The sequence below is a fragment of the Nematocida major genome, assembly GCF_021653875.1.
Source record: "Nematocida major strain JUm2507 chromosome Unknown 2427, whole genome shotgun sequence".
Lineage (NCBI taxonomy): Eukaryota > Fungi > Microsporidia > Nematocida > Nematocida major.
The window spans coordinates 260,521-283,488 of record NW_025952954.1 but is presented as its reverse complement, the minus strand read 5'-3'; the positions used below and the strand labels follow the sequence as shown (position 1 = coordinate 283,488).

General features: G+C 48.9%; 9 protein-coding genes across 9 annotated transcripts; 3 read left to right on the top strand and 6 right to left on the bottom strand.

Annotated features, from left to right (window-relative positions):
- On the top strand, nt 1-1,285 carry NEMAJ01_0679 (uncharacterized protein; the record flags this gene model as incomplete). Its single annotated transcript, XM_047914517.1, has 1 exon — nt 1-1,285. A coding segment is annotated over one exon (1,285 nt), but the record flags the coding sequence as incomplete, so codon positions are not given.
- A 302-nt stretch (nt 1,286-1,587) lies between these two features.
- On the bottom strand, nt 1,588-4,329 carry NEMAJ01_0678 (uncharacterized protein; the record flags this gene model as incomplete). The annotated part of the gene is made up of 1 exon (XM_047914516.1): nt 1,588-4,329. One exon carries the CDS (start codon nt 4,327-4,329, stop codon nt 1,588-1,590), a length of 2,742 nt encoding a protein of 913 aa, XP_047770473.1.
- Nucleotides 4,330-4,921: 592 nt separating this feature from the next.
- Nucleotides 4,922-7,756, bottom strand: NEMAJ01_0677 (uncharacterized protein; the record flags this gene model as incomplete). The annotated part of the gene is made up of 1 exon (XM_047914515.1): nt 4,922-7,756. One exon carries the CDS (start codon nt 7,754-7,756, stop codon nt 4,922-4,924), a length of 2,835 nt encoding a protein of 944 aa, XP_047770472.1.
- A 901-nt stretch (nt 7,757-8,657) lies between these two features.
- NEMAJ01_0676 (uncharacterized protein) lies at nt 8,658-11,297 on the top strand (the record flags this gene model as incomplete). Its single annotated transcript, XM_047914514.1, has 1 exon — nt 8,658-11,297. One exon carries the CDS (start codon nt 8,658-8,660, stop codon nt 11,295-11,297), a length of 2,640 nt encoding a protein of 879 aa, XP_047770471.1.
- Nucleotides 11,298-11,861: 564 nt separating this feature from the next.
- NEMAJ01_0675 (uncharacterized protein) lies at nt 11,862-14,411 on the bottom strand (the record flags this gene model as incomplete). The annotated part of the gene is made up of 1 exon (XM_047914513.1): nt 11,862-14,411. One exon carries the CDS (start codon nt 14,409-14,411, stop codon nt 11,862-11,864), a length of 2,550 nt encoding a protein of 849 aa, XP_047770470.1.
- A 723-nt stretch (nt 14,412-15,134) lies between these two features.
- NEMAJ01_0674 (uncharacterized protein) lies at nt 15,135-17,795 on the bottom strand (the record flags this gene model as incomplete). Its single annotated transcript, XM_047914512.1, has 1 exon — nt 15,135-17,795. One exon carries the CDS (start codon nt 17,793-17,795, stop codon nt 15,135-15,137), a length of 2,661 nt encoding a protein of 886 aa, XP_047770469.1.
- Nucleotides 17,796-18,996: 1,201 nt separating this feature from the next.
- On the bottom strand, nt 18,997-19,356 carry NEMAJ01_0673 (uncharacterized protein; the record flags this gene model as incomplete). Its single annotated transcript, XM_047914511.1, has 1 exon — nt 18,997-19,356. The coding sequence occupies one exon, from the start codon at nt 19,354-19,356 to the stop codon at nt 18,997-18,999; it is 360 nt and encodes a 119-aa protein (XP_047770468.1).
- A 567-nt stretch (nt 19,357-19,923) lies between these two features.
- Nucleotides 19,924-20,982, bottom strand: NEMAJ01_0672 (uncharacterized protein; the record flags this gene model as incomplete). The annotated part of the gene is made up of 1 exon (XM_047914510.1): nt 19,924-20,982. One exon carries the CDS (start codon nt 20,980-20,982, stop codon nt 19,924-19,926), a length of 1,059 nt encoding a protein of 352 aa, XP_047770467.1.
- A 230-nt stretch (nt 20,983-21,212) lies between these two features.
- On the top strand, nt 21,213-22,652 carry NEMAJ01_0671 (uncharacterized protein; the record flags this gene model as incomplete). The annotated part of the gene is made up of 1 exon (XM_047914509.1): nt 21,213-22,652. The coding sequence occupies one exon, from the start codon at nt 21,213-21,215 to the stop codon at nt 22,650-22,652; it is 1,440 nt and encodes a 479-aa protein (XP_047770466.1).
- Nucleotides 22,653-22,968: the final 316 nt, after the last annotated feature.

Below are 22,968 nucleotides of genomic sequence, written 5' to 3'. Positions count from 1 at the left end.
GCACGAGATGTCTTTTCTGCGGGCGCGCGCTGTTAACATGAAAGAGCTGGTTAGACGGGCGCTTTACTTTGACCGGTACTTTAGAGGATACTCTATATTCGGCATGGCTTTTTTCGGGACGATTATTGCATGGATTTTATCAGTAGCTTTTAACGATTCGCCTTTGCCATTTTTTTCCAACTCCCAAAAAATATTGAATGAAGTGGACAAAGTTGTTGAAGCAAAAAACAAAATTGTCGCCAACAACTCTGCTACTCCGGACGAAATACACATAATAGACAGAACCTTAGAGCTGGTAGCAAATAACCTGTGCATTGAGTCTCTTTTCGAGAAAATGCAACGCGACTACATGGGCTTTATGTTCTGTGCCTTTATAATCACATCCACGCTTTCAAAAACAAAGTTTTACAAGCTGTGCAAGCAGAACATTAAAACAGGAACGATGAAAGTGGGAGACTTTATGCTTGCACAGACAATAGAAATTCTGCTTAGAGCCTCTCTACTTGTTTTTATTGCCCAGACATCCATATATGTGCTATTTTACCACGCCCTGGGCAAAACTGTCGTCAAATACTGCACAATTGGGTACTTTTGGCCCATCTCTCTGATATTCTTTCAGTCGCTTCTGGTTGGAGTGCATGTGTTGTTTTTGAACCTTGCTCCAATTCCAGAAAAGCTCTGCTCTTTGGTGAGCGTTAGCTGGTTCTGTGTTTTATTGATCCTGCCAGCTATATTTTTTAAATTGACAACTCTAGATGGGAAACAATCACAATTGGACTATGGTTGTGTAATGAGAAGTTGTCTTATAGCACCATGGGAAGATCCAGACTACGCCAGTATGATTAGCAATCTTCCAAATAGGCCATTAACGCCTAGGATTCTAACTTACATATTAATGTATGCGCACAGGCTTATAAAATTCTTTATGAAAATAAGTCCTTCAAATTACGTTTTTCAGCTTTTGCCGAGAATCATGCACTACCAGGGAAAGCTGTGGCCCAGGCCTGAAGAAAATCTTGCAAGCGTGTGGGGACCTTATTTAGATATGAACAAGCATAGTGGGCCGAATGACCAGACAGAACTATTGGCCTGGAAAGCTATCGCTGGCCTGTGCGATACAGATTTGGCTCCACACGAGGCTTACGACTCAACGGTCTCCCTTAAAGAAATTTCAATTTTCCGCCTTGCTTGGGGCTTTCCGAAGTTCTGGACGCTCCCTCTGCTCCTTTTGGCTGGATCGGCGTACTACACATACAGAGCGCTGCAGCCCAAGCTAAGAAGATAGCGCAGCCCTGCGCTTCCAATAAATAAAGGATAAAGGAGCTTACAATGCAGTATTATATTTTGTCTCTCCGGAAAAAAGCCAAAGGGCGGAGGCCCATACAAGCTTTCTGTGCTCTACAGCATAGCAGCTGCATTTGCAAAAAGCGGGCGCATTTGAAGCCATGCAAAAATGGCGACAAATAACGCGCAGCGCGTCAAAGAAAAGGGCGTTTATTTTTCGGCTTTTGAGGAGCCAGTCTTAAAATTGAAAGCAGGCCCTCCGGCTTTCGCCACCCCGCGTGCTCTGCTTCCCTATGCGGAAGCCTACAGCTCGTCACTGTCATCTTCGGTTTCCTCATATTCAGAGTATAAATCCAAGTCGCGCTGGGTCGCCTCTACCAGAGCGCCATACACCTTCTTGTACTTTTCTTCGCCCCCGTCGGCACACAAAGCCAGCTTCATGCTCTGCATTGTCTGCAACACGTCTTCATTGCTTAGACAGCGCATGGCTTTCATGCATTTTCTGTGTTTATATAGCGCACCCTGCTCAGGCAAAAGCACAAACAGGTCCTTGAGCAGCTGTGGAGAAGTATCCTGCTCCCTGCACTCTAAAATGAACCATCCGATTCGCAAACTCGCGTCGAGAACGCGCCTTCTCTCGCTGCTTTTTGACGAAATAATGCTTGAAAGCCTTTGGGCAAGCGCAGTGTTCCCGTGCTTAAAAAGACAGTTAAAGGCCATTTTCCGTATAGCCGCCAAATAATATCTGCCAAAACCGGAATAATCCGAAAAAAAGTTGGTGACAGAGTGCCCGCATGTTTCAAAAAGGTCTAGCGCCACACAAGGGAAGTCTTTCATCATCAGAGAGTGTGCGAGATCCTTCACTTCGTATCTTTCGCTAAGAATCTTTCTCTCATCATATGACAACAGCTCTATCTTAGGAGACAGCATGTCTCTATATGCGCCTACCATTACAAACAGCGGAAGAAGCTCATTTCGCGTGCTGAAGTCGCTGAGGGGAACGCTGGCCAGTATGTTGTTGATTAGCCTTTTCATCGAGGCGTACCGATCGCCCAGCTCTTCCCGGTTCTCCCTTGCATGCTGCAAAAGCTGAACCAGCAGGTTTTTTTTGCACTCGAATCTCTCCAGCTTGGTCTTCGCCAGAGCCTCGTCCATGCTCCACGGAGCTTTACACGCTTCCGCGTTTTGCAAGACATCTGTGTAATCTGCTTCATAGCTTTCTTCCTCACGTGTATCCTCTGCAACAAAGCTTTTAACATAGTGCATGAGCAGGCTGCATGCAAAGCCTTCCTTAGTCGAGCTGCCTCTGGCCATGGCGTGTATCGACCTTATCACATCAGGCAACAGACCCTGCCTGTCTGACTTCATGTATATCGCAGTGTGCCCTTTCAACAGATGCAGCCCGAGCAGGCTGAACTTTTGGTTTTCAGTGTATTTCACTTCAAGGTCTCCATACGTGTCAAGCCTTCTGTCGGGCCGTGCAATGTTTGAAGATTCTAAAAGCGCCACCTTTAGGGTTTGGTCTCGGGAAAGACGCATAAACATGTCTTGGGCAAGCGCCACTGTTTTTTCCTCAAACTCTGTGCTCAGTGAGCCTTCCTTCTTTATGCTTTTGAAGAGCTCGAGAATTCGGGGCTCGTCCCTCTTGAGCGTCCCCGTTATTTCGGCCACGACAAAAAGTATGTTGAACAGCCCAGTCCGCAGCTCGTTTCGGGTTTTGTTTTCGCACTGGTTGTACACAATGTGAGGGCACTTCAAGTCAGAAACCACCCTGCTCCAGTCCTTCTGCATTTCAAAGGTAACCTTCTCGGCCGGCTCCTTGTGCTTTCCAAAGAACTCCACCAGTTCTCGGGACGCGCCCTCTATTGCCTCTGGGCAGTACTCTCCCTTGGCCGGGTCGTATATAAAGCAGCAAATCAGGCTGTATACGCCAGCCTCCACGCAGTTACTGAAGTACTTCTCGCGGCTTTCAATCAGCTTGCCCTTTGCTCTGTTGTATGCTGGGATCTCTGTGAACTCCGCCAGCTGGCTGTGCTTTTTAAACGGGAAGCACAGCGGCCCTTCAAGCGTCTGCAGCGCCTTTATTCCGTCCAGCAGGACGTCCACGCCGCCCTTTTTGGCGAAACATCTTTCAAACACCTTCTGCGCCGCGCGCGCCTCCTCCGAGCCATCCGCGCGCTGTTCAGCCGAGTCTATTATGTCAGCCAGTATCTCGAACACGCAGCTGGCAAACAGCTGCGCATCGCCTGGCGTGTCTACGTACTCGAACACATATGTCTGCACCAGGAACTGCGTGCTTTTGAGAAAGTCTCCGCTTTCTATGCTCTCAGTGACATTTGACAAGTCTCCTGTTTTTTTGTATTTTTGGAAAAAGCCCACCACCTGGGCGACCTCTGCCTCTTCGTCAAGGCACTGCGGCGCGAGCGGCTTGCTTTTTGTGTGGGCGCATACGCGCTGCCTGAAAAAGTAGCTTTTCTCGCAGGCCTTTCTCAGAGAAAGCTCCCGGGTCTCCTGGTCAAACGCAATGGGCACGCCCACGCCTTCGCTCAGCAGAAAGAGCGAGGCCAGGGCATACATCGCGCCCTCTTTGCCAAGGTCTCCCTGGAGCGTCTGGAAAAGCGAGTTCTCTCGCTCGGTTTTGATCGAAAGCTCCCCCTCTTCAGACGGGAACATCCGGATGAGCGTGCTGTGGTAGTCGTGGGTGTATGCGTCCAGCGGACCCTCTGCGCCAGCACACGGAAGCGCGAAGTCCATGCTTGGCATTCGGGTAAAGATATACTCTGAATCAATGCTTTCAGGCCCTCCCCTGGGGCGCAGGCTGTAATCTGTCTCTATTTCAGACGAAAAAAACCGTTTGTTGTGCATAAAGCCTCTTTCAGTGTACACATATCCGCACGCCATGTTAAGAGGGCCCTCCGTGTTTATTCCTACGGCTGTGCCGTTTCTGCACAGCTCAAAGCTCGGCATAGACTCCAGCTGCGCAATAGAAAGCCTTGCACACACTTGGTGAATCGTGATTGCTGCTAGAAAACAATGTAGTTGCATAAAATTTTGAAAAGCTTGTGTGTATATATAGAGGCAGATATAACTATCTCTATATAGAGACAAATATAGCTATTTCTATACAGAGAACAAATATAACTATCTCTGTATTGGAAACACATATAACTATTTCTATATAGAGGCATAGACTCTACAAATTAAAACCCCCGCGGCGCTATTCTAAAAAGAAAACTAAATATTTCCGCCCCTAGCCTTGCTTAGGGCCCAGGCCGCAGGCCCGCGCACACGGGAATCAGACACCCCACCGCATTGCAACAGATAGCTGGCGTGCTTGGGCCTGCCACTATGGGCTCCGATGCATCCGCGGAAAACATTGCAAAAGCGCATTTTTATTTTTGGCAATTGTTTCTCTGCGGGGCAGACAGGTGAAAGGAGCGGATGAAGAGCGAAGGGAATGTGCAACTTGGAGCTGTCTTTCCATTTTTCTTCTTATTCTTTATTTTTGCAAGTTTTGCAAAGAGCCCCAAAAAGCGCCATTGCATGCTGGAAACAGCTGTGTGCGTAGAAAAATATTCAATAAATCGAACTAATTCAAATTGTTTCTCTGAGTGTGGCGGCCTGTTAAATGCGCATTTTAGGACGCTGCGCTTTCTCTACAGTAATTCCGCTTGTAAAACAAAAACTGTAAAAGTTGATTGTGCACGCGAAGCTGGTAGTCAAACACGTTCCGGCTGCGAATAACAAAAAGAAGAAAGTCGCAGCTAATGGGGATTGTTTCTAGCTCTTGAAATATGCTCAATGTAGGCTTCTTGGTTTCAAACAGAGTGCTGTTTTTCGATTGAAAGAACAGAAATAGCATCGACTTATGTGTCTTCTCAGTTTGGTAGAAGGAAAAAAGATGGTCAGTTGCGAAGGGCTCTTTTTTTTTCAGGGAACTCCAAGTACTTTCTGTGTTTCTTAGAATGTAGTGGCTGTATACCTCCTTGTTCTCATGCGTCTTTGTGTACCAGAATATTTTGGCTTTTTCCGCGGAGACATAAACCATTCTATATCCTAGCTTCCAGCACAGCGGGACGGTGTTTGGGCTGTCTATCCACATTTTGCTGTATGTTTTTCTAAAATGCTTGTATTCTCCCTTGCCCTTCATATAGCGTGCGTTTTCTGGAGCGCTTGTATAAATGTAAACCGACGGACGCACTCCGCCATCTGCAAAGTCGGCCAAAGACACAGTTGTGTGGCAAAGTGAATCTTTTTCGGTGTATGGCGTTAAAACAAGCGCTGTTCTGACCAGGGGCGAAAGGAAAAACGGGATGTATATCTTTTCCTTTGAGAGCCTTTTCTGGTTGAAGTCTGCAAACACCGAAAACGTGAAGTGGTTGTCAATGAGGCCCTCCGGAATGTGGTAGAATACCACAACAACGTTTTCTATGCTGTGGCTTTTTGTGGTTTTCAGCAGGTCCTCCCCTGCAGCCAGCGTCCACGCGCCCGACGCACGGCTATACAGAAAAGGATACACCCTGTCCTCCTTTAGCTCAAACACAGCAGACACGTGTTTGACAATGTTCTGCACTGTATGCAGCCATACAGCACGATCGTCCACAGTGTACAAAGGCATGCACACTTTCCTATACGTCTGTGCATGGTTGTCTATAAAATGCACATGGTAGTGCGCGGCAGGGGGCTCCATATCTGGATAGCCATACACTGTGACGAGCATCTCACTTTGTGCCGAATAATTGTTTTCACCCAGCTTTGTTAAGCCCAGGCAGCACCGCACATACTTTTCGTGCACAAACGCACACTTGCCTAGGAACCTATGGCTGGCGCGCGCTTCAATGGCGTCTCTTCGCATGTATGTCCATGGGCAGTGCTTGTAGAATAGCACAAGCGCATCATATCCCTGCATATATATGCTCTCCGCAGTGAAGCCAGGGGCTTTCCTTTTCTCTACCAGAAGCCGTTCAATACAGTCTCCCCACTGATTATAGCCATTTTCCTTGATTTTTTCATCCATGTTCACTTTTGCATGCAGATATCTTAATATGTTCACGGCGTCGCTTTTTTTATATGCAGAGCTATGGCTTGGCGTGTCTGCGCATATCCGGGATATGGTTTCTGTAAATGAATCTTTGTCGACATATTTGAAGTCGTCCAGCACCTCTGGGAAGCGCAGCATAACATCAAAGCCTTCTAAGCACATGATGTAATCCTTCATTCGGGTTGAATTGAAAGGGGAACTGAAGTTGGCGCTCCTGTGTGTCTTTATAAAATGGTCTCCTAGCGTTCTTTTCTCGCCAAGGCCAAATGAAGGCGCAGCACCGAATGCCTTCAAAAACTCTCTGGGGCCATTTTCGCACATGTATCTACAAAGGTCGTCAAAAAACCCGGTATAGTACCCTGTGAGTATCTTTTTTGGTATTCTGTTAAACTCGTAGCACACGCTCAAAATCTTTAGACTGGCCAGTATCTGCTTTTTGTCCAAAAGATATAAATAGAGAAAGCTCCACACGCTGCTGTACTCATCGATCTTGCTTAACACCCCCTTGATGTCCTCTATGCACTTTTTTACCATCTCTTCTGTGGGGGCATCTATTTGAACCTCGCAAGACTGCATTTTACAGAGCTCGGCCTGCTTTGAAATAGTGCCGTCTGAACAAAAAAATCTTCTATACTCGTCCATGCGGTCCTTGCCTCTGCGGCTCGTGTAGATGCCTAGAACTGCACTTTTGGTCGGCGGGCGCGTCAATGCATCATTTGGCGCGTCTCCACATGTAGACAAGGCGCTTTTATGCGCTGCGCTGATGGCCACGCTAGAAGGCCCCGCCTGGTCCCATGTGTCCACGTACTCCGGGGTCGTCGGCAGCCCTGCACCGCCCGCCCCTTCTTTGCGTTCTCTTGGATCCAAAGCGCTTTCCGCGGCACACGTTAAGGCGCTTGGCTCAAGGCCTTTTGCCTGGGTTTTAGGCCTTTTCTCTAGATGTGCGCTTGCATTTGTCTCTGCAGGCCGCTTGCGCTGATTATCCCAGAAAGAATCCAAAACAAGTTCTAGAGCCAGACCAGGCTCTGCGAATTCGGGAAAAGCTTCTTTCTCTATGCTGTCAAAAACTGCAGCTACTTCCTCATGTGACAGCGCATTATTTATCAGAAAAGATGCATCCGTTTCTGCATTGCCCGAATGCGCCCCAAAGGCCTCTAAAGTGTGGGCGTGCATGGCAAGGCTGCCATCAAAGTCTTGAGCGCTCGCCGCCTCTGCATTTACTTCGCTGGGCCCCGTTTGGCAAGCTCCGCGCACATTTTTTGCGCACAGCAAGCCCAGAGCAACTGCCAGGCCTGCCCCCTTTGCAGCATATCTTAAAAGCCAAGACCGCTCTGAAAATGTGCAGTGTGCTAATGCGTGGAGACACTTCGCTGCCCCGGGAGCGGATAAGGCTGTTTTTATTTGTTTTTCCAGATTGTGGCATTTCAACATTTTTTCTTATAAACTTTATATTCGGAATAAAAGTAAAATAGTATTGCTAAATATCAATCCAAGACATATTTTTATTTAAATTTTACTCCTACAAGCGTCTTCCATAAATCTAAATAGTTCAAAAAGCGCCTTCCTGGCGGCATGCTTGCTTCTAGCAATTTGCAAATGTTTTGTAATGCTGCATGCCAAAGACATAGTTAAGCATGGTTGTTTATTGGTTTGGCGCTGATTGGAGGGCGATTGGCAGCAGCCAGTTCGGGCGGATTAACCACATGCATATGTACGCAAGCCAAAAATTGAAGAAAAAACAATGCCTTGCATGGCTGCTTTTCGTGTTACAACTCTCCCCTTTCAGAACTGAATTTCTTTTCCTTCCTTAACATGTCTCTTCCTTGTTACATTTAAAACGCCTCGCACTTCTCTCACCTCCCTAGCCCGGCCTTTGCTAACTCTAGCGCTCTTTCCCGGTGCTATTCGAAGAATTCTTAGGCCCCAAGCGAAACAAAGCCCGTGCACACAGCAGTATTTTTAAATTGGCTGTCCACTTCTCACACGCGCAAATGCATGCCCCGTTCTGAGCTCGCATTTTTTTTCTGTGTCAGAGAGCATGCTTGGCCTGCTTTGCTTTTTTTCTGTGCTTTTATTTTTCTACACGGCCTTCATGCGCACAGAGCCCGAAAAGTTGGCTGTGAGATGTCTATGGTTGCGCCTTTGCAAAGTTGCGCATTTTTGTATAAAACGGCCACGGAACATGCGCATCCATCTCCCTATAAAATCGAGCCATGCTTATCCATTTACATGCAGCCCCGTGCTGCGGACTTCTTCTTCTGATAGGCCAGCTCGCCATGGATAGGAGCCCATCTGCAACGTATATATATAAATCTTTTTTTTACCCCTGATCATGAACGCAAAATTTTATGCACTTATGCTTGCTGCGCTGCTGCACTGCGCGCTTGCGCGAGTGTCGTTTGGCGAGATCATAGAGATGCAAAGCACTGAAATAGGAGAAAGTACCGAATTTATAAATCCGAGGGGGCCGCTCTGCCTGCTGCGCGGGTTCCTCTACTCCGAGCAGGGCTACATGCACAACAAGCGCTTCTTTTCGCCTGAAATAGAAACTGACTACAAAGTGAAGCCTGTTGGGGATATTGAAACCACAGAAGAGCACAAATACACAAGAAACGCACAGAATGACAAGCCCTATCCGCCTGCAGAGGGGCCCGCTCTTAGCGCCGGTATTGCTGCCACAGACTACGCTGTGGAGTACCACCGCACCCTCATCGAGATGTTTCCGTCTGTCGACGGGCACACTCTGTCGGTCGCTGTCGCCCGAGATGACTCCTTCTTCCAGTTTCTGAAAAGAATGCCCAGCAACCACGCGCACTACATGCTGGCTGCGCTGGTCCTGCTGAGCGAGGGCGTGGACGTGCCCATCGAGGCAACAGAGAAGGAAGTAAAACTAGAAATAGGCAGCATAAAAGTTGAGGAAAATATATGCGAAAAGGCTGCACAGGTTATAAACTTCTTCAAAGAGAACATGCAAAAAGAAAAACTGCCGGACACGCCAGAGGCCTTCAGCACTGGGGACTTTCTAAACACGCCGCAGTTCCTCATCCAGGCGTACGTCTTTGAGTACATCACGAGCAAGGACGACGCCCTGGACTTCGCAGCGTGCGTGCACGCCATCCTCACAAGCCTGCCGAAAAAAGACTATAAAGACGTATACAGCGCGTGTTTTGTGGAGAGCAAGGCCGAGGAAGACGAACTTCTGCACCAGCTTAGGATGATTCAGAAAGCCATGAAGAATCTGGACTCGTTCCCGTTCACCAGCCCAAGCATGCTGCCGGCGTACACAAGCGTGCATGCCTGCAAGAGAGGCCAAACAGAGCTTTTGGAGGAAACCTTCAGCAACTACGTGGAGGCCGGCCTGCTTGCGCTCTTCTGCTGCCTTGCACACGACCCAGCACAGAAAAAGTACAACGCAGACGCCATGCTCGGCGAGGCAAAGGAGAATGAGGAAACAGAGGCTCTGCGTACATTCTTTCAGTTGGAAAGTGTCAGCCCAAAGACGTGCACCACCAAAGAGACGATGCAGGAGTGGAACCGCGTCGTGTCAGGCCTGCAGAGCGAGCACATCGCGTACGCAAGAGAAAACAGAAACCAGGTGCGCTCCGGAATCTTCAACATGCTCTACGTTGTGGCAGAGGTGACGGGCAGGCGGAAGGAGGAGGAGCCAAGAATACGCAAGCTTGAGCTGATGCTAGAAGGCTGCAAAATTGACGAGGCCTATGAAGATGTGTTTAAAAAAATACAGATGTATGTGAAAGAGATTTTTGCGTCTCTCTCCGTGGATAAGAGCTTGAGAGTTAAGTTTTCTGATTTTAAAGTGTGCGAGCAGGGCAATGGGCAGAAGGACATGTGCGGAAACATCACCCTAAAGTACACAGACGAAAACGAGGTGCTTCAGCAAGGCATATGCCTTGCCTTTTCGCCTGGGGACCTAGTGGTTATCCTTTGCCCGCTCGCCGTTGTTTCCTTTGAATTGGAAGACATTGAGGCCTTCTTTTCAGTGGATGGCTACCCAAAGCCCAGCACCTTTGCCGAGTGCTTATTTTCCAGATACAAAGACATGTGGAGGTCCAAGGCAACGGCGCCCTACACATCTAAAGTTATTCGAAAGATTTGGGATGCCACAAAGCGCCTGGCTGTGAGTAAAATCCCGAAACAGCCAAACCAGCTTTTTGTACTGGGCATGGCCTTGGGATATAGGTATGCACGTGAAATCGTTGAGCAGTTCACCTGTTGTGCAGGGATTGCCAAACTTATTCCGGATTCTTCTCACACGGGCGCGCGCCTCATCTTGAATCTGATCGGCAGTTTTCCGCTGGACGACTACAAAACACAGGAATCTCTACTGAAACCCCTGGTCTTTTTGGCAGATACAGTTTTTCTACGGTCAAAAATCATACTGACAGCTAAAAGATTTTCTGAATTCTATAGAGACACACGCATGATCGCCAGATTAGGAAGATACGCTGATAGAAACCGCCAGGAGGCGGTGGGTGCCATGATGCAGTATTTTAAATTATATAAGATAGGCGCACGCCAGCCTTTGTTCCTGTGTAGTGCACTAGGCAGCTTTTGGGGCGTTTCTGACGTATTTGGCCCTTTGCTTTCAAACTTGACAGCGCAACATATAGAAAAGCTTGACGAGCTTTTTCTAGACGTGGAGCCGGATGACATGGAGAGGGCGCTGGATGCCAAGGCGCTCTTCGACCTCTTTCTGTTTTTACACTGCTTGGAAGATTCGAGCAGTCTGGATGGGCTAGTCCGTATCCTGTTTCGAAAAATTTCCCAAAGATCGTTCAAAGTGTATGAGGAAAACAAATGCATAATTTATGGAAGCAAGAAGATGATCCACGCAATGCTCGCGGCTATGGAGAAACACCAGAGCATTTTGTTCTGGGAGATCAATGACAATGAAAACTTTGAAAAACTTCTGTGCTTGCTTCATTCTTCCATGACATCTGACAAGGATTAACTGCCTGGTTTTTGTGCTCTGGGAAAAGGCATGCAGTGCGCCCCCCAAAAGCCGGGCCAAAGTAAGGCACACGCGTGTTTCACGCTCAAGTAAAAATAAAGCACACACTTCCTATTTACTGCCATCGCGCAAGAGCAACACCGCCATGCACATGTTTTCTTTAGACTTAATCCCGAATAATCCGAATTGCCGCTATGCAGTAAACTCTAAGCAACGCAAATGTATTTTCTGCGCAAATTGAAACTACTGGACTCCTATTACAGTGTTTGTAAAAAAGGGCCCGCGGACACTAAAGCAGACCGTGTGGGTTTGGGCTTTATTGGCAGGCCGCACGGGCTTCAAATGAAGGGGCAGCGCCAATCTTGCCTCCCTAGGACACCCTATAAATAATGCGATAAACTTTCCTGCCGCACCAAAGATATTTCAATGCACGCAGTATGTCTGATTCCGCACAAAGAGCTGCATAGCCTGTAGCCCCCTGCATGCCTCTTCTGTAAACCTACTTTATATTGTTTAGGCTTTGCAAAATGTTGCATCCGGCATGCTGTTGCTTCTCCAGATGTGTTATTCCGAAAATCGGCTTTTTCCGCTTTCTGCAAATATGTGTATGGCGTATGCCAACTCCTGAGAAATATCCTGCATGCCGCTGGAAATGGAAGCCCAAGCCTCTCGAAGCTCTTGGTCCAAGACCTGCGCTTGCTCGCGGTTGTCCTGCAAAATAAGCTCGGAAAGCTCGCAAGCTGCGGCCATGTCCCCTTTTTTGAACAGACACTCAAACACTGCATGCAAGATGTAAGGCTTGATGGATTTTGCACTTCCGCTGGCGATCCAAAAGTCGCAGGCTTTTCTGGAGCATGTATAAAAGGCCTCCAGCATAACTGACGGGCATTTGAGAAGCGCAATGATGTATATTCGAGTGTCATTTAAGCTGAGGTCCTTAAATGCCTCTGCTTGTTGCAGATCCGAAATGGCTATGCTTGGAGGCAAATCCTCCTGCGCCCCTAACAGTATAGGAATGCATAGGAGAGTGCAATATGCAACTCTGTGCCCAAGGGAAACGCTTCCTATTACGTTATGAACCATCCTTAAAATAGAGATGTGCGGGTTTTTGAGGCAGCTCCTGCTTTCTCTATAGTTTGCCAGAAAAACTGCAGCTATAACGTCCTTTTTCTTCCAACATTCTATTTTTTCCATGACAAATAACGCATTCATGCTTTTAGAGCCGCTCACTATATTTTTTGCTAGGCAAATTGTGTTTTCTAAGTACTTCCGGCTGCTTCTCTGGAATCCGTCAATATGCGTTGTTGCATAGTGTCTAAGCAGGCTGCCTGAAAACGATTCGCGCATTAAATCGCCCTCCATTATTTGAGAAACCCGGGCGGCCGCTTTATTCAAGCAGTCCAGCCTGTTTGAGTCTATTTTCACCCCGGCGGGCCCAGGCCTGCCGGCGCTGCCGTCTTCATGAAGCATGCTAAGCTCAAATCTGGTCCAAGCCTCCCCGCTATTAAATAAAATCACAAGGGTGCCATAAACGTCAAGCCCCCCGTCTATCCCGGGCTTGCTAATAGGGTGCTGAAGCACTACAGACGCTCCAGGGCTTCCTGAAAAGTCAGAAATCATGTTTTCAATATGGCCAATAATTTCTTTGATGGCTTTTATGCCCGGGTTTACATTTTGCTTTAGCCTTTTCTGGATTGCGAGGAGCTTCCCCTGCTCACAGGCAAGCCGCCCTGTTATCTCATAAATCGCCAGAAGCATGTTCAGAAAGCCTGCATGCAGCGTGCGCTCTTTCTGGATTGCGCTCTCCCGGTACACAATGCTTTCGCAGGCCAGGCTTGAAAAAACAGCACCCCAACTTTTCTGCATCTCAATGCCGACTGTTTTTTCAGGCTCGCTGTACAGATGAAAAAACATCTGCATTTCTTCTGAGGCGTTAGGAATTCTGTCCAGACAGAAGCTTTTCGTTTGTTTGTCGTATATGATGCTGCATAGCAAGAAGTATATGCACATTTCCACACTGTTACTGCAGCTCAATCTTTCCACGCCCAGCCCCTGAGCCGTAGCGCCATGCTCCTGCACCGGCACATCGGTGTTCATCTGGCTTTCCTGTATAAACGGAAACCCGGCTGCTTCTTTAAACTCGCAAATTGCCTTTACTCCGCTAAGCAGAGGGTCTGGGTGTTTGCCAGCCACCGCAAAGCATCTATTCAACGCGTCGACTGCGTTTCTCTGCGCGACTTCCGTGCTGTAGTTCCTGCCCAGAAACAGTATTGTGTCCTCTAGTATTTTGCACAGGCACATACAAAAACAGCGCATGTCCTCTTCTGTAGAGATGTACTCAAACAGATATGTCTGAATCAGAAATTGCATGCTGTTCAAAAAGCCTCCCTCCGCAAACACATCTTCTGCATAGGGCGGGCTTTCTGCTTTTCTGTAGTTTTTAAAGAACTGGATAATGCAAGCTGCTTTGGTTTGCTCGACAAACTCTGCGCCATTGGGCTGCGGGGCTTTCGCGCGGGTCTGCATTTTCGCTTTAAAAAAACGTGTGTCTTCGTTGTTTTTCCAGAGAGTTATCTTCTTTGTGTCCTTCTCATACTCGAGGTCTACCTCCACTCCCTCGCTCAGCAGCAGAAGCGACGCAAGAATGTACATGTCCTGCCCGCGGACAGACCTCTCTTGAAGGAAGTTGAAAAACGAGTCCTCTTGCTTGGTTTCAATCGAGAGTTCGCCGTCTTCTGACGGAAACATGTAGATAAGCGCAGTGTGGTATTCAAATGTGTACGGCTTTACTATGTACATGTTCTGCGTGAACCTAAAGACACTGTCCTTCTCCGGGTGTCTTTCGTACGTGTGCACAACATTCCCCGAAGCGCTGTCCTCAAGATGCCCTGCACTGTACACTGTTCTGATTTCAGGTGAAAAGAATCTCTTGTTGTGCATAAACCCTCTTTCGCGATATATATACCCGCGCGCCATGTTAAGAGGGCCGGTTGTGTTTATCGTTCTGGACTCCGCGCCGTCTTCGAACACCATGCTGTTTATACGCTCAATCTGCGAAAAAGAAAGCCTTGCACATATCTGCTGTGCCATTAGGATGCCAATGAATATTCGCATGATTATAAAAAAAATCCGCTGATGAGCATAAGTATGCCTAGCACCTTGCTTTTCTAGAAAACAAAGTCATCTTGCAGGCGGGGCGCGCGCAGATGCGAAGCAGTGCACTCTTCAGCTTTCTGCAGCCGTCCTTTAGCCTACTTGCTGCGCTGACGAGGAGTCTGGACAAGAAAGTCGCAGCCTTTGGTCTGGCAACTCTGTTCTAGGTTCTTGCACTTTTTTTCAGCTCTTGCAAAAACGCAAAGAGCAGGCAAGCCGGAGATGGGCCGCACAAACCAACCAGTCTTTACAAATCCACAGCCGCGCCCGAATAAAATGGCGTGCAGCTTTATGTGCTTAAATAGTACTTCCTTCGGCAAGCCAAGCCCTTAGCGCACAATAAAAAGCGAACACAAGTCCTAGATGCAGAGGCCTTTCCGCAAGCCCCTTCGCTGCAAGAATTGAGGCTTTGGCAGGCCAACATTCGCCCCATGCGCCAGCGCCTTCAAATAGCATCTCTAGGCAGCTGGCGCGCTGGAAAGCAGGAAAACAGCAAAAACTTCAAGAGGAAATTTTATTTTCAAAGGCTTTCTTCATATTTGCACTTTGTTCAGAAAAATCACTCAAGGCACAAACCACGCCTGCGCCGAGCCTTGTATAGCATGCGTGTAAAGAAGCAGCCACGTGCCAAGCGCTATGGATGCTCTGTTTGGAGCCGCCTGCGCTCCCACAATCTTCTTTGAACTATCTGGAAAACACTGCTTTCAGCACCTTTAGCACGTTCACAAGCTTTTTGTTGTCACTGTTGCCAATAATGACCTTTTTGTTTTCTCTTATGTAGCTTGTAATGTTCTGGATGGGGTGGGTGCTGAGCCTGCTAAACGCTATAGGCTCTTTTTTGTATAATGCGTCTGGATCTGCAATTGCATACAACTGCGCAATTAGGTCAGGATGGTCTCTCTTGTGGACTATGGCCAAGCCCAGCCACACAAAGTCTAGCGTTTTCTTCAAAAAAACAGCGCTTTCTTCTTCGCCCTCCGCCAAGATGATTTCCGAGAGCGCCTCGACGCCTCTTGTCGTGTTGTCCAAAAACAGACATTTAAACATGCCCGACACCTGGTATTTCTTGTTCTGTAGGATGCCTGAGGCAATAGACTCCCCGGTCTCCCGCTTGTACGCTTTTAGATAGCCGAGAAGTATGTCTGTGGCCTTTTCGTACCCGCTGTTTGCATACTTGTATATATTGAAAAGCAGGCTCGGGCTCTTAAACAGCTCTTTGTATCTGCTTTCTGTAATGCCTACGCTAGGGCATATCTTTCTCAGAACCCCTGTGAGAATCGGGGCAGAAAAAAGAAACCTCTGCGCCCTCAACTCCTCAAGTCGCGTGTTTCCTATGATGTTGGAAATAAACCGCGAAATTGGGTGATGCTCGGTCAGCTCCACGCCCTCTCCTTTGCCGTACATGCAAAGCCGGTCAATCAATTCAAGCCTGCATGCCGAGCTGTGCAAGCACCCCTCCAAAAGCAAGGTTTTTATCTTTCCCTGGTCGCCCTTCACCACCTCCATGGAAAGGCTCTGTGCTTTCTGCATCAAATCGGTGTCTTTCTTTTTGCAGTTTATTTGTGCAACAGTCAGATCGATATAATGTGCAAACAACTGCCCAACAAACGTGTTTTGCCTCCTGTAAACGTTTTGTGCGATTTGCAGAAGCCTTGCCTTTTCGCTGGGGTAGGCCACATTTATGGGGGGGAGGCTGATGTGCAGATTTGTTCGGGTAAACTCCAGAACAAGCCTCTGCGAAACCGTGCCCTGGCCGATCCAGTAACTTAAAATCAGCTTTCCAAACAGTTCAGGCGTCCCATCTTCTCGGGTGTTTTTTCCAAAGTTCTCAACATCCAGCTTAATGTTCTTGTTGACTGACAGACGGTGGACAAGATTGCACAAACACTTGTATGCTTCATTGTATACGGAATGGGGGTCTTTGCCCTTTATCTTGGTTGAGATCCAGTCCAAATAGGGCTTTTGCGTTGGCAGTGTCCCAGTTATATGGGCAATCACATGAAAAAAGTTCAATATTCCAGGCTCAAGCTGGTTTCTGCAGGGCATCCGGTATTTAATGCTTTCGTTTGGAAGATCAGAGACCACCTTGACCCACTCATGCAAAGCATTGCAAATTCCGGCCCGCTCGGGCACACTGTTTTCTCTAAAAAACTCCTTCAAGTCCGCTGTTGCGCGTTTGGACATACTTTCTGCGATGTACCTGCCCTGTTCTGGGTCATATGCAAGGCAGCAACACAGCGCATAAAGCCCGATTTCCATAGAGGCTGCAAACGTCTTTTTAGAAAACAAGCGCAAGCTTCTGTTGTATACAATCAACCGCCGGGGCATGGGCAGCTTATTTCGGTCTGCAAAGGGAAACCAATTCAGACTAGAAAGCCCGCCCTCTATTTGCACAACTGGCTGCATGTATTCTAGAGCTTCATGCATTCTGCTCTCCGAAATAAAAAGGCAGTCGTATAGGGCATGTGCTTCGGGAGAGCCTTTAAGGCCAAAGCTTGGGTTGATTAGCATCGTGTTTATGGTCTCGACCAGATCTCTAACCTCATGCAAGTTTTTCAAATAGCAGGACATGTACATCTGTATGAGAAACTGGGGGCTGTTTAGAAAGTCGCCTTCCAAAAACTTTTCGCGCGTTGTGGGCAGTCTCATGCCCTCTTTGTACTGCTTGAAAAAGTTTATAATGTACTCTGCTTCTTTCAGCGAGAACTTTAAGCCAGCGTCGGCGCTGTCTTCGTCTGCCTCAAACACCACAAAGTCGTTGACCGGATGCTTTCTCTGGATCACAATTTTTGTCGGCGTTGCTTTAATCTTTATGTCCATGCCCTCGCTCAGAAGAAAAAGCGAAGCAAGAAGATGTATGGCCTGCTTGCCTTCGCATTCTTTTCGAAGAAGCCAGGTGAAGGAGCTACCTTTTCTTCCAAAGATAGAAAACACCTCGCCCGCTGACGGAAACATTTTTATGACGCACTCGCAGAACTCCTTGCGGTATCTAGCGTCTTTTTGCGCTTTTTTGCTTGGCTGCTGCTCCTCAATCTGGTTTGCCTGGTCCTGCAGCGCCGTTCTTGTCTGCTTGTATACTTCGTGGTTTTTTTCGGAAACCCCGATATACTGCAACGTGTACGCGCTAGAAATGTCCGGCATGTACATTCTTCTTCCAGCCATAAGATTCAGACGGTTGCATATGTACCATGCCGTCATGCTTAGCGAGGACCAAGGGCACACGATTCTTTGGTTTTCTTTGTCATCAAGCACCTTCAAGACATGCCCAGCCAACGAAATCTCATGGGAGAGATACTGGCATGCTATTTCAGATATTAGCAAATTTATTATGAAAACTATTTTCATTTCTTCAAACACAAAAAATCCTCTTATACGTGCATTTCTGCTCAAATCAGCGTGATGCCATCTAACAGCAGCAAAATCTGGCTGCAAATTATCAGCAGTCAGTTCTTTATACCGCGGCGGACTAGCTGTTTCCTGTATTGCGCGAAGCAAAGCTTAGGCCGTGCAGGGACGCGCCCGCCGTGGTTTAGGAAAAACAGCTTGGGATTTGCATGGCTGTCCTGGACATGCCCCTATGCGCTTGCTGTGCAAGCTCTTTTGTAAGTGCGCACGCCCAGCCCCGAATAACCCGAACGCTTTCCCAGCTCGCGCCGAGAAAAAGAAGCGGTTAAAAGCCGGCCAGAGTGCTGCTTAAGGCACATAAGACAAGTGCAACACCCTACGCGATGCAATTTGCTTTGTTTATTTTTAACGCCATGCCTGCATAGCCAGCTAGCTCGAGCGCCCTGCCAAGCGCTTTGCGTGCTGGCAAAGCCAAGCAGCCTGCTTTCATATGCTTCGAGAAGGCTATCACTGGATTGCTTCCCACACTAAAAAGCAAAGCGTGGGGCTCAGCCAGCACCTATATGCACTGCTAATGCATGGAAATGCTTTCCACATGGAGCCTAGAAGTGCTGCGCGCTATTACAAGAAAGCCTCTGGGAAATTCCTAAAACTAGCTATGTTTGCGAATTTTAAAATTTAGTCCGGCATAACCAAAGAGAATACGTCTTGAATTTGTAAATTGAGTCTTTGAATATGTAATGTAAATAGACAGGCTTTCTTTGGCGCGCCCCTTGCTTGTCCTTTCTCTGTGCATACTTTTGCGGTTTCCAGACACTGGCCACCCCGTGCTTGGCGCTTGTGTGCTTTCATGGAAATCCATACAGGCATTGCTTCTGGTATTTCGCATGTGTGGCGCCAAAGGCAGCAGGATATGCCTTCAAGAACTCTTTCCTGGCAGCCCTGGGCTTATGCGCTCTGCTATATGCACACCCGCCCATAGTGCGAGCTGTCTTTTGCTCTATGACCGCCTGGGCCTGTCCTGGTATAGAGGCTCTTCAAGCACTGTGCGTGCGCCTCTATAAATCCATTCCGTTTTTGTAAAACTCCCTACTAAGCAGACAGACTTGGGGATTATTCTCCGTCTGGCTTGCTCTTGTCTCTTGGGTTTAGGCACGCTTGCAGCCTCTATTGGGCAGTTCGCGCCCCTTGGGCATGCCTGTCACTGGATGCTCATAGGCGTCCATGCAATGACGCGGAAAAAGACGCCCGCCCGATTCAGCGGGCTGTTTTCCTGCCTGCTTGGGTGCTGCAGGTCGTCTATTTTCCCAGAATGCTCCAAAGGTGAAGCACATCTGCCAGAGGCTCCATTAAAAAACTGTGCGGGGCGGTCTGAGACATGCTTTCCTGGGCTTGCCGGGCCAGCTGGCGGAAGGCTGCAGCTCAGGCAGATGCTCTCGCCCTCCATCGAAGCAGCACGCCTTTCTTGGCTATTGCAAAAAAGATTTCTCTGTCCAGATTCCTTGGCTCCCAGAGCACATCCAACCCAAATTGCTAAAAAGGGAAGTGTGTTTTTCAGCATTATTGCAATTGAAAGATTTCTGGAATATATAAAAGTTCTTGATAGGGGAATCGGAATCACACGGGGCTCGCATGCAAAACATCGTGCAAAGACAAGTTATGGGCGCTGAAAGGGCGTTTGTTTGGCTGCAGTGAATTCGGGCAGGCATTTGCTCGGTGGTTTCCCAAGCCACTGCAACCGCGCGCCTGTCCTCCAGGCTGCGCACTCCTGTCGGTATTCTTGAAATAAAAGCTTCCAAAACTGGAAAACGCGCTGCATGCCCGAATGGCGCCACAGCGCGCGGTAGAAGTAACCTGCTGGCGATTTATTGCTCTCTTTGCATGCAAAAAGCTCTGGGCTTGGCTTGCTCCCATGCGCTCTGGCTATAGCAAAAGATGCGCCCCTCTTGCTGCGCCAGAGCTTCTTTGCGCTTGCTCTTTTGCTGCCAAGCCGACCACACAAAAGCGATCATTTTTGTGCTCAGGGGCAGCTATACAGAAACAGCGCATAAACCAAAGAGCCCGGCCCACAAGAAGCGGGGTTTCACAAGCCAGCCCGCGCTGCAGAGGCATTGCCCCAAGCGAGCGATCACACCGAGGGCGAAAAAACGCCATTTTTAATGAAGAAAATGGTGTGCTTGCACTGTTTCCGTATCTCCTGGTCTATCTGCGCGCTTGTCTGGCATATGGCATGGCACATCTCGCATATGTCCATTGGCGCAATATTCGCGCAGTGATCGCAGCTCTTTTCAGCGGAGGCGCAAGCAACATCACATTCTTGGCGAGCAGCCGCCTTTAGGAAAAACCGGCTGTACACATTGGAGATGTCGGAAAACGCTTTTTCTATTTGAATAATCATGCTGGCAGCCTTGTCGGGGTGATCGCCGCGAAAAAGCTGCAGCCCCATCAAAGTAGACATGCTCTGGAGAACAGGCCCGCTCTGCTGGTCTTTCCACAAGACGGCCTCCAGGTTTGCCATCTCATTAAAGCCCTCTATTGTAAGGTTCATGTAGAGAATAGCTGTGTGCAGGCGCTGGCCCATCGTGCACACTGCCTCCTGCATGCACACAGCCGTTTCCAAAAACTCCTTGAGGGCGTCTGCCTGCTGCATGTCTTTTTCGCAAAGCATCCGGTGCTGTGCGCCCAGCCCGTCGATAATGCTCTGGAAGTGGCTGGCTTCGTGCAGATTGAAAACGCTCAAGCTGATACACGGGGCCTTTCTTCTGCACAAAATCCGGCTCAAAATCGTGGACTCAGCCCTCGACGCAAACTCTCCTTTTTTCTGCGCCTCTATTCGCATATATATAATTGCTTCTGCACACTCAGACAGGCTGTTCGCAGCAGGAAGCTGCAGCTCGTCCAAAATGCTGCACTTCCTGGCACATTGCAGCATCTCCCTGCAGGCCTGCCAAGAAACTCCGCCGCCCTCATACTCTTTGCACCACTTCTCCATTGTTTCCCGAAGCTCTCTTCTGGGCAAATACCCGCTCTCCCCCGCCGCGGCAGCGCCCCCAAGCACCAAAGGCAGAGCTGCAATTGCAAAAATGCGCCCTGCCGCCTTCGCACGTGCGCAGCCTCTCAAGTTTCTGCAGATCCCCGCACAAAGCCACATTTTTGATAGAGCAGCATTTTTATTCCAAAAAGACATGCGGGCAAAAAGTGCAGCACTCTGTGTTCCCACGCGGTCTCCCATCGCAGTACTATCAAAGCTGTCACGCGCTTAACTTCAGAGATCGAACGGGTTCTGGTGTGAACGCGAGCATATGGCCGCACGTCTTTTGTCTGTGCTCCGGGCCCGTGTGTGCTGGCGCTGCACAAAGCAGAAGCAGCAGGCTTTTAGAAACGCGCACGAGCAAAATTTTAGCGCAAAGACCCGGGATGGAAGACTATGGGTATACGCAGCAAGTCAAAACGGTCTTTAAGGAGCGGGCAAATATGGGGCCGAACGAGATAGAAGTCATTGATGGCGCAGACGCGCTCCTTTTGGCAGGCACCATGTCGCAGTTTTCTGTAAAGTGTGCTGCTTTCTATCTTGCGGACCACTACAAAGTTTTGGAGGGCCTTTTTGCCCCGCAGATGTACGACTACGACCACTACTTGGCGCAGAAGTATGCAATAGACAATGCGCTGATGTGCGTTCTTTTCAGCCTGCACGAGAGCCACGAAATCCGGACCTGCCTGAAAGAGAAAAAAAGCGCCCAGGTGCTTCGGGAGCTGTTTTACAGAAAAATCGAGAAGAAGATGACGCGGTGGACAAACGTGTACATTGCAATCCGAAACAAGGAAGACCACAGCTACCCCACGCAAACCGCGATTTTGTACCAGATGTGCATTCTCAAGCTGAGCCGGATGCTGGTGCGGGAGAAGAAGTACTGGTTCAACCTGCTGGAGCAAATGCAGCACGTGTTTGCAGAGAGAGACCTGCTCTCTCGGCTGAACGACTTTTCTTCTCTGGAGGTCCGGCAGGGCGTGAAGAACTTTTCCCGGCCCACCGAGTTTCTTATTGACCTGCGCAAGACGTGCGTCGACGTGGCGCACTCGCCGAAGGGCGTGCGCCTTACGTTTCATCAGCTGCGCGCTGCAATGCAAGTCAAACTAATAGTGCGAAAATGGAGCAGCATTATAATGATCAACGACATCATCTGGCTGTACCAAGACATGTTTGACGGGCGGCTGTGGCACAAGTTCAAGGAAACAACGCAGCAAAACCGCGACGAGCTGAAGCGCGCAATCAAAGCGTACGAGGAAAACATCATTGCGAAGGACAGCCAGACTTTCAAGGAAAACCGGGGGCAGTACTACGCAATTTTCAAGCGGCGGTTTATGGCTGCGTTCGAGAAGGTGTACGAGAAAAACCCGCTCTTCACTGAGTATTTGGAAATCCTGTCCGGGTTTGTGGAGGCCGATAAAAACGCGCCAAGCCCTTTCTCCAAGGTAACCCGCATGCTGAAAAAACGGGGAACGCGAATCGAGTTTTCAAACCTGGCTGCCGCGTGCGACCTGCCCCCTGCGCCAAAGCGCTATAAGCATCTGCTCCGCGGCGAGTGTGCCTGCCCCTGCACTGTCTCCGTGTTTTTCAGCTGGCTTTTCAGCCTATTCCAAGACCCAAGCGCCCGTGTGCGCGAATGCCCCCCGTGGCTGCAGGCTTTTCTTCTGCGGGCAGGAATGGCGCCTGGTTTCTGGGACGTCGCTGCAGAAAAGCCCCAGGCGTATGAGCTTCTTCTGAGAGCTGGCATGTTTGCACTTTTTTATGCGCTGACGCTCTGGATGCATGCAAGCCGCTGCACGGGAATACGGGTTTCCCCGCTCCAGTTCTGAGCATGCGCACATATCGGCAAAGCCTTGCCAGGGTGCGCACATTCTTTCGGGATTCTGGCGCTGCGAGTGCGCCCCTGCACATTGGGCGCATGTTGTTTATTAAAGAGTGGCATGGCTTGGCATGTTTGAGAAGAGTGGGCGAGGAAAGCGCGCGCCCGTGTAAAGAAAAAATAAAGGCAAACACTAGAGATATATTGATGCACCTTTCCCAAGGGCACAATGCCGCGTTGGGGTGCTAGGGCCTGTGCGGCCCTTTTGGGCTTGAGCTTCTTGGAGCTGCGGGGGCTGTCTTAGCGTGCCCAGCCTGCAAGCTGTC